The 17,121-nt window shown below is 44.3% G+C and overlaps 1 protein-coding gene across 1 annotated transcript in view; it reads left to right on the top strand.

Annotated features, from left to right (window-relative positions):
• CLIC2 (chloride intracellular channel 2) overlaps window positions 1-14,915 on the top strand; it is a 32,532-nt gene extending 17,617 nt beyond the window's left edge. The window contains exons 3-6 of the mRNA XM_074205284.1: window positions 4,350-4,475; window positions 6,459-6,565; window positions 10,103-10,284; window positions 11,572-14,915. Of these exons, the coding sequence (XP_074061385.1) occupies window positions 4,350-4,475; window positions 6,459-6,565; window positions 10,103-10,284; window positions 11,572-11,727 (571 nt within the window). The 3' untranslated portion in view covers window positions 11,728-14,915. The remainder of the gene's footprint in view (window positions 1-4,349; window positions 4,476-6,458; window positions 6,566-10,102; window positions 10,285-11,571) is intronic.
• The last annotated feature ends 2,206 nt before the right edge of the window (window positions 14,916-17,121 follow it).

Genomic DNA, 17,121 nt, shown 5'->3' with positions numbered 1-17,121 from the left:
AATGGCATATCATCTTACTATAGGTTCTCAGGTTCAACCACTGACAAACATGTGATGTGACCTTCCCTTGGGGGGGGGGCGATTTAGAATGTCACTTGACATGTGATCATTAAAAAAAACAAAGGCCTCTTTTACTACAATATATACATTTGAAAGGCAATGTGGGACAGAGGACTTGACTCAGAGCCAGTTTTGCCTTTCTGACTCTGTGATCCTGTGGCTGTATAGCCATAAGGTCTTCTCAGCAAAGATACTGGAATGGTTTGCCATTTCTTCAGTAGCAGAGTAAAGTGACTAGTCTAAGGTCACACAGCTAGGAAGTTTCTGATGTTAAATTTGAACTCAGGTCTTCTTGATTCCAAGCCTACTGTCCTAGTCACTCCCCCCCCCCCCCCCCCACCGTGCCTACAGCCAGGAATACCTGGGTTCAGATCTTACCTCTGGCACAAGGTTCCCAGGCTAATGACTTCTGCCTGTCTACTGAATACTTATGCTGAGCCCAGCCCTAGATTGAGGGAGTTTGTACTCAGGTAGAACCCTGTGCCAATGAAATCGCAGGGCTGCCCTTGCTCCCTATATCAGCCAGTAGAAAACCAGACATTAATGTGTAACATGTTCAGTTACTGAAGTACCCAGCCAGTGTCACTGGTCTTTCTCAGAGGCCCTGGGAGACAAGATCTGTGAAGGTTCCACCTGCCTCTCTAGGCCATGTGACATTGGAAAGAGAACTGGAAGATCTGGGTTCAAATCCAGCCCTTAACACATATTCGACGTGAGCATGGAACCTAAGGCCTGTCTCAGTTTCCTTATCTAAGGACAACTCCACAGGTTTAAAACAACTCGGTCTCTTTCCTACTAAACTTCCTCCCCGCCTACCTTTCCCATTCCGGTGGAATCTTTTCAGTGTCTCAGCATCTTTGACTTAGAATTCTCAACTCCTGGGCAGCTACGTGACCCAGTAGATAGAGCACTGGCCCTGGAGTCAGGAGGACCCGAGTTCAAATTCAGCATCAGATACTTCATAATAACCTAGCTGGTTGATCTTGGGCAAGCCACTGAACCACATATTGTGTTAAATAAAAAAATTTTTTAAATAGATTTTGAAAAATGATAAAAATTAAAAAAGATTAAAAGGGTAACCCATTAATTTGGGGGAAATAAAATATTAAATAAAGAAAAATTAAAAGGTAGCAAATATTACATTGTGTAATTACAGCCACCCTATGGAAACAGGTGCCCTCCTTACCCTAAGTTTATAGATGCAACAACTAAGGTTCAAGGAAAGATGATCCTTTAGCCCAGGGTAACACAATTGTGCTATCCAGATGTGTGGCTCAGGATTCATATGAGGCTGTTTGGCTAAACATTAAGGGGGGGCTAGGTGGCACAGTGGAGAGCGCACTGGCCTTGGAATCAGGAGAGCAGGGTTTCAAATCCAGCTTCAGAAACTTGACACTTACTAGCTGTGTGACCTTGGACAAGTCACTTCATTCTGACTGCCTTGAATGCAGGTCCATCTCCAGTCATCCTGATCCATATAGGGCCACTGGACACAGATGAAACAGAAGGAGAAAGTGAGACTGGGGACCTAACAGTGCCCCCACCCCCATTCAAATACAATTCATGTGCTTGTCATGGCATCACCCCCCATCATCTTCAAGAATGAAGGACAGGGGGACAGTTAAGTGGCACAATGGATAGAGGACCAGCCCTGGAGTCAGGAGGCCCTGGGTTCAAATCCAGGATCATACCATTGTTAATAACCTAGCTGGGTGATCTTGGACAAGTCACTGAACCCCATTGCCTTAACAAAAAAAGAGAAAAGAATGTAAGGCAGGGGGCAGCTAAGTGGCACAGTGGATAGAGCCCTGTAGTCATGAGGACCTGAATTCAAATTTGGACTCATACACTTAATAATTACCTAGCTGGGTGATTGTGGGCAACTCACTGAACCCCATTGCTTTACCCCCCTCCAAAAAATGAAATACAGGGGGCAGCTAAGTGGCACAGTAGATAAGTGGATAGAGCACCAGCCCTGGAGTCAGGAGGCCCTGGGTTCAAATCCCACCTCAGACACTTATTAATAACCTAGTTGTGTTACCTTGGGCAACTCACTTAACCCCATTGCCTTAGCAGGGGGAAAAAAAGAAGGAAAGATAGGGAGCAGGTCAGTGCCACAGTGGATAGAGCACTGGCCCTGGAGTCAGGAGGAGCACCTCAGACATTTAACCTAGCTGTATGACCTTGGGAAAGTCACTTAACCCTTCTGCTTTGCCCAATTAAAAAAAAAAGAATAAAGGGCAAACGACAATCACGTCTCCCTTATCCTTAAAAAAAAAAAAAGTCAAACCATTCAACCATTTTTCTCCTAGCTATTATCTATGTTTTCTTTGACAAAGTTTTCAACATTTGGTGTCTCCACTTCTCTCACCCTTTTCTAAACTGTCTGTAGTTTGGCCTCCTCATTCATTTAAAATAGTAAATGATGAGGCCAATATCATCTTTCCTGAGTTATCAGATCCAATGGCCATTTCTCCATCCTCATGCCCCTTGACCTCCCTGCAACCTCGGACCCTCTTGATTTCCTTCTCTTTCCAGGTACTGTCTCTTCCTAGGCTTTCAGGACACTAACTTTCTGGTTTTCCATCTACCTTGCTGACCTTGTCAGTTCCTTTTACTGAATTTTCATCCACAACCTGGTCACTAACTATAGATGTCCCTGGTCTCTTTTCTAGGTCCACTTCTCTCCCCCCTCTATACTAGATCACTCATCGATCTCATCAGCTCCCCTAGATTGAATTATCATCTCTATAAGGTCTTTTTTATTCAACCGTAAGCTATTTCCTCCAAATCTAGGCTTGTGTCATCATTTGTCTGACCATCCCATAGGCATCTCAAACTCATTATGTTCAAGAAAAATTCATTATCTTCCTCCCTCCACCTCAAAACCTCTTCTCAACTAGCATATTGCTATCAAAGGCATCACCATCTTCTCCATTATCCAGGCTCATGACCTCAGAGTCATTCTTTACGCCTTAGCCTTTTCCTACTCTGCCAGTCTTCTTAAACTTTCCTCCCTTCTCTCTAAGATCCAGCAACACTGGCCTTGCTCCTCCAACAAGCAGTCCATCTCCTGCTTCCAGGCATTTTCTCTCTCTCTGCCCCCCCCGAAGGATATTCTCCTTCCTCAGCTCCATCTCTTGTGCCCCACTTACTTTCAGCAGGAAGCCTTTCCCAAGTCCTCTTTGTCCTAGTGCCTTCCATCTTCAGGATTTCCAATTAACCCCATCTAGAGCTTGCATGTTTGTATGTTGTCTCCCCCATTAGAGTTGGTTTGTCCCCATTTGCATGTTGCCTCCCCAGGGGAGGATCTGGTTCTTGCACATTGTAAATGCCTAACAGGTGATGATGTAAGACCATGTCCTCAGGGAGGCGATGCCATGCCAGACACATGAATTGGAGTGGGGGGGGGGGGGAGATTTTGCTAAGTCACCAGCCTCACTTTTTCCTCTAGAGCCATCTGGGTCCAGTGGCCAGATAGGAATCAGGACAATGGTCCTGGATGCGAGGCCATCAGGGTGAAATGACTTGTCCAAGGTCACACAGCTAGTGTCTAAGGCTGGATTTGAACTTAGGTCCTCCTACCTTCAGGGTCAGTGCTCTACCCATTGTGCCACCGAGCTGCCTATGCTTAATAGGTATGTGTTGACTGACTGGCTCATCAGTCTTCTGACAGATGTCCACAAAGATGGGCCAAAAGGGGAGGTAAAAGGACAGGGAAATTTATGAACAGGATAAGCAGCTCTCAAAAATTATAAAGTGGTCTTCAGGGTTCTCAATTTGACTGAACTATTAGCCTGGAGTAGGTAGGCCTCTCAGTCTCCTTGGGGGGGCTTTTCTACTAGATGTCTAAATCTGTGGTATCTAACTCAAATACAAATAGATCCCTGCGGGTCTCCCATTAACCCAGAAACTCACCATTTCCCATGATCTATTGGTGGTGTGGTAGAGAGCATGCTGGGCCCGGAGTCAGAAAGACTGGTGTTCCAATTTGGGTGACCCTGGGCAAATCACTTCACCCTGTTTGCTTGGTTTCCTCATGGGTCAAATGAGCATGAGAAGGAAACGACTCACCACTCCAGAATCTCTGCCAAGAAAAATCCCAAATGGGGTCATGGTGAATTGGACATGATTAAACAACAGGATTGTATTTCATCTTTATTTATTTTGTTCAACATTCTCAATTACATTTTCATCTGGTTCCCAGTACAGGAAAAATGTTACTGTTTCATGCGCCTGGGGGCATCTGTCCCCTTTGATAAATAACCCTTTCTTTCCAATCCCTCTAGGAAACCTATAGAGCTGAAAGAGCTAGCCCCAGGAACCAGTCCTCCTTTCTTGTTGTTTAACAAGGAACTGAAGACAGACTTCATTAAAATTGAGGAGTTCCTAGAGCAGGTCCTGGCTCCTCCAAGGTAGGGAATGGTTCCTTGCCCCACCCCAACCCTTGTCATAATTGCATCAATTGAATTTGTTCATCTTTAAACCCTCTGACTTCCTCACTTCCAGGCCTATGGAATTTGGGGGTCAGGCCTCTCTTTTATTCATTTGGGGAGAAGCTTGTAAGCCACTTGCTCATCTCCTCAAAGAAGGGAAAATTATCCGGAGATGATTTAATACTTGACCTTGGAAGTAACAGCAGGGTGACCTAGAGGATCCAGTGAGATGGAGCAGATCTACTTTAATCTGAGACATTTCTGTTTTTATAACATCCTCTTGATAAGCCTTTGTAACCATGCAGACCCTTCTATCAAGCTTGACTTTGTCTGAAGGCACCACTGGGGCAACCATCCTTCCCACGTTGGACATTCTGGTCACTTGCTTGTCCTTCCTGTTTTGTTTGTGTTTTGGGTAGGTAGTGAGGTTAGGTAACTTGCCCAAGGTCACACAGCTAGGTAATTAGGAAGTGGCTGAGGTTGGATTTGAACTCAGGTCCTCCTGACTCCAGGATGGCATTCTATCCACTGCGCCACCTAGCTGCCCCCCCACTGGCTTGTCTTTCTGCAATCACATTCATCACTTTGGGTTGGGCGTCTCCTTCGAAGAATTATCTTCCTGTTACAATGGTAGCCTTCAAAATGGACGGCCTCCATCCTATCCTATCCCTGGGAGGGCTCACACTCTGCCCCTTTTCCTCAACCTTCTAAGACCCTTACCTACCCTTTCCTGAATGTGTTCAGTCCCTTTAGTTCTGGGGTTCGTAACTTGTTCTGGGCAGTCGGGGAAGCTGATTTCCACAGGTCTTCTCAGAAACATATTTTTAAGTTTCTCAAATGAAATAATTGGGATGATGAGGAAAACCAATTATAGCAAAATACTATTATCAAAAGATATATTTTTAAAAAGCCCAAGTTCATAGACCCCAGGGTAAGAAGCTCTGCCCTAGATGGATTCTTCCTTAATTATCTGCAGGGAAGATCATACTCAAGACCTGAGTCATCACCCGAAACTGCTTCACCTAATAGATCCTGAATTCTCAGATGCCCATCTCTGATTCCCAGCAGCCATCTCCCCATTCCTTGGGAGCCTGCCCCTGGCCTTTGTGGTGTCCCTAGTCTCTCTATCTCAAACTTTTTTTTTTCCAGTCCATCATCCTTCTTTAGCTTCACTGCCTTGCTAGAGGAGTTTGGCCCTTGGAAATCTGCCATTCAACAAGGCTTCCTCCTTCCTCAGGTCATTCCCCTGGGGGTTCCCTTTGCTGGAAAGCCACAATTCTAGATCTTTCTCTCACCTTTGCTTCCTCAGTTTTGAAGCATCCGGGAGAAAATCAGGATATTGTTCCCTCTATAGTTGTGCCATCCAAACTCACATGAAATCTCATGACTTTTATTCATCTTGGATTCATTTCCTATCACACTGTCTCTCATGGGTATTCCGACCTTTCTCCACTCTCTGCCCCAATCCAACCTAGCTCTTTTCAATATCGTCCACCCTGACTGCTGAGCTCGTGGTCATCTGATAGGAGCACTTTCATTCCCTTTCCTGGGCACCTTGAGATCCCTCTATCATGACCTACCCTTTCCTTCTAGTTGCAGAGAATGAGGTGAGCTAGCTTGGGGACATAACTCTCATGTAGAATATCAATTCTTTGAGGAAAATGCTGTCTTTCGATCTGGAGAAACAGAGTTGGAAGCCCGAGGGTTGAAAGAGGCCCTACCTGAAGATACAGAGAAATGAGTTCTATTGACACAGTCCATTTGCATCCTGGTTCAGGAACTAGAAGGAAGCCTTCCTTAGAGACTCCTTCACATGTCCCAGTTGAACATGGATTCTAAAAGTTGTGATTGACAACCGATAGACATGTTGTTTGTTTTGGTCCGGTGTTCCCCCAAAACCCAGATGAACATAGTTGATGATCTGACTAAAGTCTATTTGGAATCATATCTTTCTCTCCTAAGGTATCCACGTTTGAGTCCCAAGTATATGGAGTCCTTTGATGTGGGCTGCAACATCTTTGCCAAGTTTTCGGCATATATCAAGAACACACAAAAGGAAGCCAGTAAACGTAAGACAACCGTTTTCTATCTACCCTTATAGATTCTAAGGGTTTTGTTGTTTAGTCTTATTTTTCAGTCATGTCCAACTCTTCATGACCCCATTTAGTTTGGGTTTTGTTTTGTTTTTTAGCAAAGATATCACAGTGGTTTGTGATTTTCTTTTCCAATTTCTTTTACAAAGGAGGAACTGAGGCAAAGAGTGTTAAATGACTTGCCCAGGGTCACACAGATATTCAGTGTCTAAATCTGCATTTGAACTCAGGTCACTGCTCTGTTCAGTGAAGCATGTAGCATAGATGTAGAATAGAGTTGTGGTTGTGTGATAACTCAGTTCAAATAACAAAAACAGAATAATATCTTATAAGCTTTGAGGCACGTTAGAGGCTACCAAGCCCAGTTCTATTTTACAGGAGATGGAATCAAGGCCTAGAGGAGGTACCACTTACCTGCTGTGGTCATCATCCCAGTGATTGTGTTTCCAGTGAAGCTTGGCCATTTCTATACCTTTCTTGGACATTTCTCACGAGGACTCGGTTTTCTAACTGCGGTTCTGTCAAGAGTGCCTTTTTGTCTTTTTTTCCTAATTTTATTTTATTTAAGGCAATAGGGTTAAGTGACTTGCCCAAGGTCATACAGCTATGCAGCTATAAGTGTCTCAGGCTGCATATGAACTCGGGTCTTCCTGACTCCAGGACGGGTGCTCTATCCACTGTAGTGCCACATAGCTGCCCAAAACTTCCTTTTTTTCAAGCTAAGGACATTGCTGGCCCTGAAGAAAACCCATTCTTGCCTTCATCCACTCATCCCATTTGAGTCAGTAATGCCAGACCCGCAGTACCAACAGTAACAGAGGTCCCTCAAGCCCTTGTTGGGTGGGAGACAGAAAGTGTCAATAAGGTACTTGCTCATTCCTATGGATCCAATGGAAAGACATGCTCCTAACATGGGCAGCCATGAGAGGCCCAATGAGAAGGCTTCCTCAAGGAATAGACATTTCCACTGAGCATTACAGACCCAGTTGGGATTCTCTATATTAGGCAAGGAATGGAGGTGGGTAGGGGAAGAGAGGTCTCTCCAGGCCTAGAAAATGTTCTGAGCAAAGGCATAGAATCAGGTGGGTGATAGGGAGCCACTGAAGATGTTTACCAGAGGAAGAACAAACCAGACCTATGCAGAAGGCAGATTACTTGGCAGGTATATGAAAAGGGGATTGCAGAGAGAAGGGAAGGGAAACCTGAAGATTTTAAAGAGGTTACTGTGATAGGGGTAGTTCAGAAAAGGTAGTGAGAGGCCTGTACTGTGCTAAGATTAGAATAAGGAGAAGGAGAAAGAGGGGGAAGAAGGGGAGACGAAGGATGAAGAAGGTATAGGGAGGAGGATTAGGAATGGGAAGAGGGGGAAGGAGGAGGAAGAGAAAGAAGAAGAGGTGGACTAGTGGAAGGAGGGAGAAGAGAAAGGATTAGAGGAGGGGGAGGAGGGAGAGGAAGAGGAAGAAGATGAGGACTAATGGGAGAAAGAAGGGGAAAGAAGAAAAGGAAGACCAAGCGAGAGACTGTGGGAACTTGGTAACTAATTGTATATCAAAGATATGAGGGCAGCTAGGTGGTGCAGTGGATAGCGCACCAACCCTGGAGTTAGGAGTACCTGAGTTCAAATCCGGCCTCAGACACTTAATAATGACCTAGCTGGGTGGCCTTGGGCAAGCCACTTAACCCCAATGCCTTGCAAAAACTAAAACAAAAAGATGCGAGGAAGAAAAATGTCATTAAGAACTGGAAGGTTTAGACTTATGGGAAAGAATGGGAAACTAGGGCCATGGTAGCCCCAGAAGTAATGAAGTCAAAAGTAGCAAGTCAATGGACAATACCAAGCTCTCTTTGAAACCTAAGTTTAAGATCCTCTCTGCCAAGAAATTGAAGTGGAAAAGTCCTATGTAAAGCAATTAAAAATGGGAGCCTGCAGCTCAGAAACATCATCAGGACTGCAAATATTAATCTGGAAATCATCAGCATAGGAGTGGCAGGTGAAGTCATGGGCCTATTTGAGATTTTCAAAGGACACGAGAGAGAGAGGGGAAGAGAGGGTCAAGGGCAGAGTCTTAAAGGAAGTGAGAGGGTTACAGGATCCTAAGGATAAACCTTAGAAAGGTCATTCTGGGGCAAGAGGGAAGGAAAGGGGTAAAGGTAGGTGGCACAGTAGATAGAGCACTGGCCCTGGAGTCAGGAGGACCTGAGTTCAAATGTGACCTCAGATACTTAATACTTAGCCATGTGACCTTGGGCAAGTCACTTAGCCCCACTGCCTTAAAAAAAGAGGGAAGGAAAGACAAAGAAGAGTCAGAGAGACCAAGGGGGGGGGAGGGGCCAGAGATATTGCTGTTGGGCACTTGGGAGCAGTGTTAATTAGGTCTGACATCTAGAATGGGAAGTGAAACACATTCATTTCCTTGTCTGCTCCCCAGTCCCTATATTTATTGACTCACACTTAATAAGTGCTGTCCTCGGTTCCTTTTTCTCATCACCTCCATTGCAAAGAGTGGAAAGAAAATCCTCATAAGGCAAACCTTCCCCTGCCCCCCCCCCCCCGATTAAAAACTTACTTGGTTTGTGGTGACCTGTGGCCTCTTTAATTTCTCCTTTAATCCTCCCTCTCCTCCTCAAATTTTCGTCTTATCCATACAAGAAAAGGAGAAAGGTCAATTAATGAATCAGTTCAGTCCAGTCCAGGGCGTGATGGCCAACTGATGCGGCAGCCCATGGTGTCCTACCCTCTGACAATGATGCTTGTCTATAGCATTTACACTGTACCTACAACCTCATCTCATCCTCACGCCAACTCGGCGGGGGGATGCTATGAGTACCCCTGTTTGAAAGTTGAGGAAACTGAGGCAAGCAGAGCTGAAGTGACTTATCCTGGGACACACCAATAGGAAGGGTTTGAGGCTGGACTGAAACTCAGGTCTTCCTGACTGATTCAAAGCCTTAAGTTCTACCTAGCCTACACCCTACCTGCCCTTCTAGCTAAGCCAGCCCCAAGGCCTGCCACCCAATCCATATCTGTTGGCTGAATGAATAAAGGAATCGATTGATTGGTTGTTGTCCTCAGATCCTGAAGAGGACCAAAAGGACATCACTATGCTGGGGTCAAGGTACGGTGTGTCTGACTGTGACCGGTCAGACCAGTATGAGCTCAGAAGATTCCGCCATAGCTGGGGCAGAAATGGTCCACAGGATCATTTGAAATGTAGATGGCTCTGAATTTACACATGTCACATTTCTTTTGAGCTACTTCAATTCTGCTTTGCTCATAAAGCACAGCCCCTTCTCTGATGAGGGCACATCATACTGGGTGGTCTTGTGCCAGTGTCTCCCATGTCTCCCAATGGATTCCAAAGTTCAATGACTGAATGAACTGCAGAGCTGTTGCTAAGATCTTACATGTAAGATCTGTAGGTAAAAGGAAGGAAAACTCAGCTTACTGAGAGCCATTGAACAATGCCAGTCAAGCATCTAAAAATAAACCTGTGACTTCATTCAATGATTCAGATCTGGAGAAAGCTCTGCTGAAGGAATTTAACCGTCTAGACATCTATCTGAACACTCCCCTTCCAGAGGAAATCGATCAGGACAGTGCAGAAGACACCACGGTCTCCAGAAGGATGTTCCTGGATGGAGACCAGTTGACCCTGGCCGACTGCAACCTGCTCCCTAAACTGCACATCATCAAGGTGAGAAAGGAATAATAACAACAAGCCAAGGTAGACTATGCCCTGGTCCAGGAGGCCATTTCTTTGTTTAGGTTATTTTATCCTTTCCAATGAGATGCAAAGATAATGTTCAACTTTCATCTTTTTTGCAAGTTTTTTGAATTTCCCATTTTTCTATCTCCTCCCCTCCCCATGACAGCAGGTCATCTGATCTAGTTTATACGCTAGCATTTAACATATTTCCATATTAGTCATGTGAAAGAAGAATCAGAACAAAAGGGGGAAACCCATGAAAGAAAGAAAAACCTAGTTTTAAAAAGTCACCGTAGTCTGCTTTGGTCTCCATTCAGACTCCATGCTTTTTTCTTTGGGTCTAGATGGCATTTTCCATAAAAGGTCTCTCAGGGCTTTCTTTGATCACTGAACTGCTGAGAGGAGCAGACCCCATCATGGTTGATTATCTCACAATGTTGCTGTTAATGTGTACAGTGTAATGGTTCTGCTCCCTTCACTCAGCATCATGTCATGCAGATTTTTTCATACTTTTCTGAAGTCCACCCACTCATGATTTCTTACATTCATAATTTTATTCATAATATCACAACTGGTTCAGCCATTCCCCAATGGATGGACATTCCCTTGGTTTCCAAATCTCATAAGGACTATATTTTTGTATGTGTGGTTCTCTTCCTCTTTTTTGTAATCTCTTTGGGATACAGACAGTATCTGGATCAAAGGGTATGCACGATTTGATAGCCCTTTGGGCATACTTCCAATTGCTCTCCAGAATGGTTGGCTCAGTTCACAAGTCCACCAACAATATATTAGTGTCCCTACATTCCCTCTAAAATGGATCATTTTCCTCTTTTGTCATTTTTGCCAATCGGATAGGTGTGAGGAGGCACCTCAGAACCATCTTTGTTTGCATTTCTCTAAACAATGATGACTGAGCATTTTTTCATATAACTATAGCTTTAATTTCTTCATCTGTTCTTCCCCCCCGCCCCGTATTCTTATAAATTGGACTCAGTTCTCTATATATTTTAGAAATGAGTCCTTGATCAGAAACATTAGCTTTGAAAATTGTTTCTCAGTTAATCTTGGTTGCATTGGTTTTCTTTGTGCAAAACTTTTTTAATGTAATCAATCAAAATTATCCATTAAGCATTTAATAATGTTCTCTATCTCTGGTCTGGTCATAATTTCTCCCGAAGAATGCCCATCGTGGTCACTTTTTACTACTGTTGACATGTATATGACTTCAGATCCCAAAGGCTTTTTCCCCCTCTAATTTATTTCATCCTCTAGGTGGTTGCCAAGAAATACCGGGACTTTGACATCCCCACCGAATTCTCAGGAGTCTGGCGCTATCTGAAAAATGCTTATGCCCGAGAAGAATTCAGCCACACATGCCCTGCAGATAAGGAGATTGAAAGCACCTATGCCTCTGTGGCTAAAAAATGAATGAGGAAAATGAGAACTCCCCTTCCAAAAGAAACAATGCCCCCTCACAAGCCTCCTTTTGCATCACATCCCTATATCTACTAGCATTATTGGTGAAATGATTAGTTTGAAAGACACCTCTGCTTTCTAGCTTGCTGGCCACACACAGCCCTCAGCGGCCCAGCAACAAACCCATTGGATTCCCAAATCCCTCAAGTGCCTTCCATAAGTCTCAGCCTTATCTAGTGATCCTGGTGAAGCCCAGTCTTTATGAAACCACTGAAGTAGGATTTGGTCAAGAATTCAGCCTTGGCAGGCCCAGATTCTGACCCCCCCCAAAAACCCCTGTATTCTTGGCCCCCATCTATCAGCTTACCCCATTTGAGTCAAGGGACAGGAATGAATATTTATGTGAAACCTACACTGTGCTAAATAGTTTGCAATTATTCTTATCTCATTTGATCTCCACAGCAACCCTGGGAAGGGGGGGTTGTTATGATTCGTAATTTACAGTTGAGGAAACTGAGGCAAACAAAGGTGAAGTGACTTGCCCAGAGTCACCCAACTGCTAAGTCACTGAGGCTAGATTTGAATTCAGGTCTTCCTGATTCCAGAGTGCACTGTGACACCACCTACCTGTCTCCATAGTCAGTGACACTAGTCAGCTACCTCAGTAGTCATATTTGGCACATTCCCAAATGTCATGACCCCAAATTGCCCCAGTCTTGTTTAGGAAAAATAATTGGTGATATGTGCTCAGGTCAGAGGGTGTGGGGGCAGGGTTACTTAGCCTACAAATTTCCAGGCCGTAGGAAAGGGTGGAAGATGAATACTATATTTGACCTTTTAAATACTCAAAGACATCACCTCTAGCCAGAGATTGGAAGAAAATGTGAATTATGGAGGCAGTCAAGGCATTTGTTGTTATCACCTCTTTTTCACACACATATGCAAATATATGTATATATATATGTGTGTGTGTGTATATATACATACATACATATAGATGGCAAGAAATAATTCTTATTTTTACTAATTAAATAGGGTAATGAGCATTTTTGAGAAATAAAAACAAAATTTCCAAAGATATCCAGTAAAATAATGAAGGCCAAGCCACTGGAGTACCTATCCAATCCCTCTTTGCCTGAGAACATGATGCCTGTCACATTAAACTGCTACCAAACCATCAAGGATTTCTACACCATCTTTCCATAGTAGATGAACCCAAGCAAGGTGATAAAAACCTGAAATGCAGCTATATGTCATTATGAGATGTCCTCATTGAGTGAAGTCACTATCTTGAATATCTATATTACCAAGACAATATTGGTACTAATACTTTTTCTGGCTTGACTAGAATAGTGTAAGACACTCCCTCCTCTGCATTTTACCTTAGCCTATAAAAGTACCTATAGTTAAGGAAGAAGTGGGGGGGAAGTCTCTAGATCCCATGTGACTTTGACTTTCCTTTAGAGAGGGGCAAGTTTCACATTTAAAAGATGCACCAGGGGCAGCTAGGTGGCGTAGTGGATGGGGCCCCAGGCCAGGAGTCAGGAGGATCTGAGTTCAAATGCCACCTCAGACACTTAATTACCCAGCTGTGGGCAAGTCACATAACCGCATTGCCTTAAATAAATAAAATTTTTAAGAAAAAGAATTATTAAAAGAGGCACCAGGAGGCAGCTAGGTGGTGCAGTGGATAGAGAACCAGCCCTGGAGTCAGGAGGACCTGAGTTCAAATCTGGCCTTGGACACTTGATAACTGCCTAGTTGTGTGACCTTGGGCAAGTCACTTAACTGCATTGCCTTAAATAAATAAAAGAGAAATCAAAGATGCACCAGTTGGGCTAAATAGTTCCATGTGTATGCATATCAATCATGGCATTATTCCATAGATTTGAGGACAACTAATCAAGTTAAGGCAACAAGCATCTATTCAAGCAGACACTGTACTAAGGGCAGGAGCTACAAAGGCAGGCAGAATTATTGTTCCTGTTTTCAAGGAGCCCCCACCTATGAAGCTCAACAGCAAAGGGAAGGCCCTAGATATAAGGGGGAACAGGAAAGACATCTTGCAAAAGGTGGGGCTTTAGCTGAGACTTGAAGGAAGCTAGGGGAGCTCAGCAATGAAAATGAGGAGGGAAAACACTCCAGGCAGGAGAGACAGCCAATGTAAACAGAGTTGGGGAGACAGGGTATCTGGTTTGAAGAACAGAAAGGGAGTTTTGGTGGCACATTATAAAAGAGTATGGTGGGGGAGGCAAGACTAAAAGAATGTGTGAGAAAACTGGAACGGGAAGAGGGGGCTAGGTTATAATGGGCTTTGGAGGGGCATCTAGATGGCACAGTGGATAAACCACCAGCCCTGGAGTCAGGAATATCTTGGTTCAAACCTGGTCTCAGACACTTAATAATTACCTAGCTGTGTGGCCTTGGGCAAGCCACTTAACCCCATTTGCCTTGCAAAAACCTAAAAAAATAAAATAAAAATAAAGGGCTTTGGCACTAAATAGACCATTTTGGGTGATCCTGGAGGTGACAGGGAGCCACTGAAATTGAATAAGGAGGTGATGCAATTTAGGAAGATCCCTTTGGTGCATGAATAGAGGAAATGGGGAGAGATTTGAGGCAGGCAGATTTCTATCCTCCCCCCCACCAAGGAGCATGAGGAGATAAAGACCCACACCAGGGTGGTAGCCCTGTCAGAGGAGAGATGAGGTATGTTTGAGAGATGCTGCAAAGTTAGAAACAACAGGACTTAAAGGATCATCCAAATTATCCAACAGATAATATAAACTTTAAAAGCCTAGTTATTTTTAAAGAATAAAATCTCAGTGAGAGGAAACATTGCGCGAGTAGACAGAAAGCTGGTCTTGGGTTCAAGTCCAACCTATGACACATGCCTAGCTTGAGGAAAGTTGCTTTCATCTGTAATGTTGGCAGCTCAGGAAATTGGAGAGAAGGTACCAAATTGCCAAGGTCTTCTTGCAGTTTCCCTAAGTCAGTGAAATCACCTCTTGGCTCTCTGTCAAACGCCAGTGTGGGGTGCTTATAGGCAAATCAATGAACAGAACTTTGGGAGTCCTGGTTTGTATTAAAGCATGTATTCTCCTGACATTAGGATTGGGTATTTTTTCCTGTTCTAGAACATCATGAATAAAAGACTATTTTGTATTTTCTACTCTCAGAACCTTGTATCTAGCACTTATTGGCTCTATAGTCATGCAGTTAGTTAACCTATGGTTCCCTAGCCCTTACCTGTGTTTTTGAGGTCCCAGGGGACCCTGTGGGGTCTTGCTCAACCTTCTGGAGCCTTTTTTGTATGACTAGAGAAAATAACAGGGATCCCCTTGAGAAGAAGGCGTCCTTCAATTGCCTGTCCAGTCATTCCAGACCATGGGACTAATATGAACCACCATACTCCTCCCCATCCCTATGTACAGCCCTCTACTTCAAAAGTAGAGGGTCTTTGGTCTTTGTTCCAACTCCACAGTTCTTTCTCTGGATACAGATGGGATTCTCCATCACAGACAGCCCCAAATTGTCCCTGTTTGTTTCACTGATGGAATAAGCAAGTCCATCAAGTTTGATCATCAGCCCCATGTTGCTGTTAGGGTGTACATTGTTTTTCTGGTTCTGCTCATCTCACTCAGCATCAGTTCATGCAAATCCCTCCAGGCTTCCCTGAATTCCAATCCCTCCTGGTTTCTAATAGAACAATAGTGTTCCATGACATACATATACCACAGTTTGCTAAGTCATTCCCCAATTGAAGGATATTTACTTGATTTCCAATTCTTTGCTACTGTAAACAGGGCTGCTATGAATATTTTTGTACAAGTGATGTTTTTACCCTTTTTCATCATCTCTTCAGGGTATAGACCCAGTACTAGTATTGCTGGATCAAAGGGGATGCACATTTTTGTTGCCCTTTGGGTGTAATTCCAAATTGCTCTCCAGAAAGGCTGGATGAGTTCACAACTCCACCGATAGTGTATTAGTGTCCCAGATTTCCCACATCCCTTCCAACACTGATCATTGTCCCTTCCGGTCATATTGCCTATACCCCATTCTTAAATCATCACTTGGCTCAACTTCTAATGAATCTCTAGGGTTAGGCTGGGTGGATGATTTGAAGAGAAGTTAAGTCTTGGGCCTTGAAATTTTTGCCCCCAGGGTTAGACTGGAGTTTCTGAACCTGAGGGGCCCAACATTTCATAACTATTGGAATGGCATTTGGTTCCTTTGTCTGTGACTTGGATGTGAGGTATCTGGGAAAGGCTTCACCAGTTCTCCAGAATTCTTGTGAACACAAAAATGGTGAAGAACCCCAGACTGGAGTCAAACACATCACCTTGGAATTAGGTTTAATACTGCCCACTCTGCACCCACTGGGTTATCATTGCTATCATGCCACTGCCCACTCTGCCCATTCTTCAGCCACTGTTACCATTGATACCATGCCAGTGCCCACTGTGTCAACTCTCTACCCATTGGGTTATCATTAACATTCATGCCAGTGCCCACTCTATGACCACTGAATTATCACTGCAGTTCGTGCCAGGACCCACTCTGCCCACCTTTCTGCCTGCTCTCCACCCATTGGGTTATTATTGTTCATGCCAGTGTCCATTCTGCCTTCTCTCCACCAAGTGGGTTATCATTGCTGTTCATGCCTGTGCCCTCTGCCCCCTATTCATTCACTGTTACCATTGATGTTCATTCCAGTGCCCATTCTCCATCCAATGTTACCACTGATGTTCATGCCAGTGCCCACTCTGCCTCTGTTCTCCCCTCTGAATTATCCTTGCTGTTCATGCCCATGCCCACTCTGCCTTCTCTCCACCCACTGGGCTATCATTGTTCTTCATGCCAGTGCCTCTACCACTGGGACTCATTGCTACTATTGCTAGCACCTCCCTGATTCCCTACTCTTCCTAGTGTTACCATCCTGTGCCAGGAAAGGACAATTCTTACCAATGAGCTCTGCTCACCTTTGGTGGTGGAACTTGAGTCTGGGCCTTGACCTGAATTTCAATTCAGCCTCCGACACTAAAGTTGCTGTGATTCTCTAGAAAAGGAGGATCATAATCACCCTGCCTCAGAGCTGCTAGCAAGATCCAAAGAGACTAGGAGAGATGCTTGCTTTCTTCCACTCTTTCCTTACTTCCTTTCTTTCTCTTTTCTCCCCTTTCCTCCCTTTCCTTCCTTTTTTCCCTTCCTCCTCTTTCCTCCCTACCTCCCTTCCTCTTTCCTTACTTCCTTTCTTTCTTCCCCCTCCTTTCTTTCCTTTCCTCTTTCCTACCTTTTCCCCTGCTTCTTTCCCTCCTTCCATACTCTCTTCCTTCCTTCCATCCTCCCTTTCATCCCTTCCTTCCCTGTTTCCTTTCTTCCTCCCTTTTCTCCTTCCTTCAT

Source organism: Macrotis lagotis, chromosome X (genome assembly GCF_037893015.1).
Source record: "Macrotis lagotis isolate mMagLag1 chromosome X, bilby.v1.9.chrom.fasta, whole genome shotgun sequence".
NCBI lineage: Eukaryota > Metazoa > Chordata > Mammalia > Peramelemorphia > Peramelidae > Macrotis > Macrotis lagotis.
The sequence above is the reverse complement of the archived record's forward strand: the minus strand, read 5'-3'. Positions and strand labels throughout refer to the sequence as shown.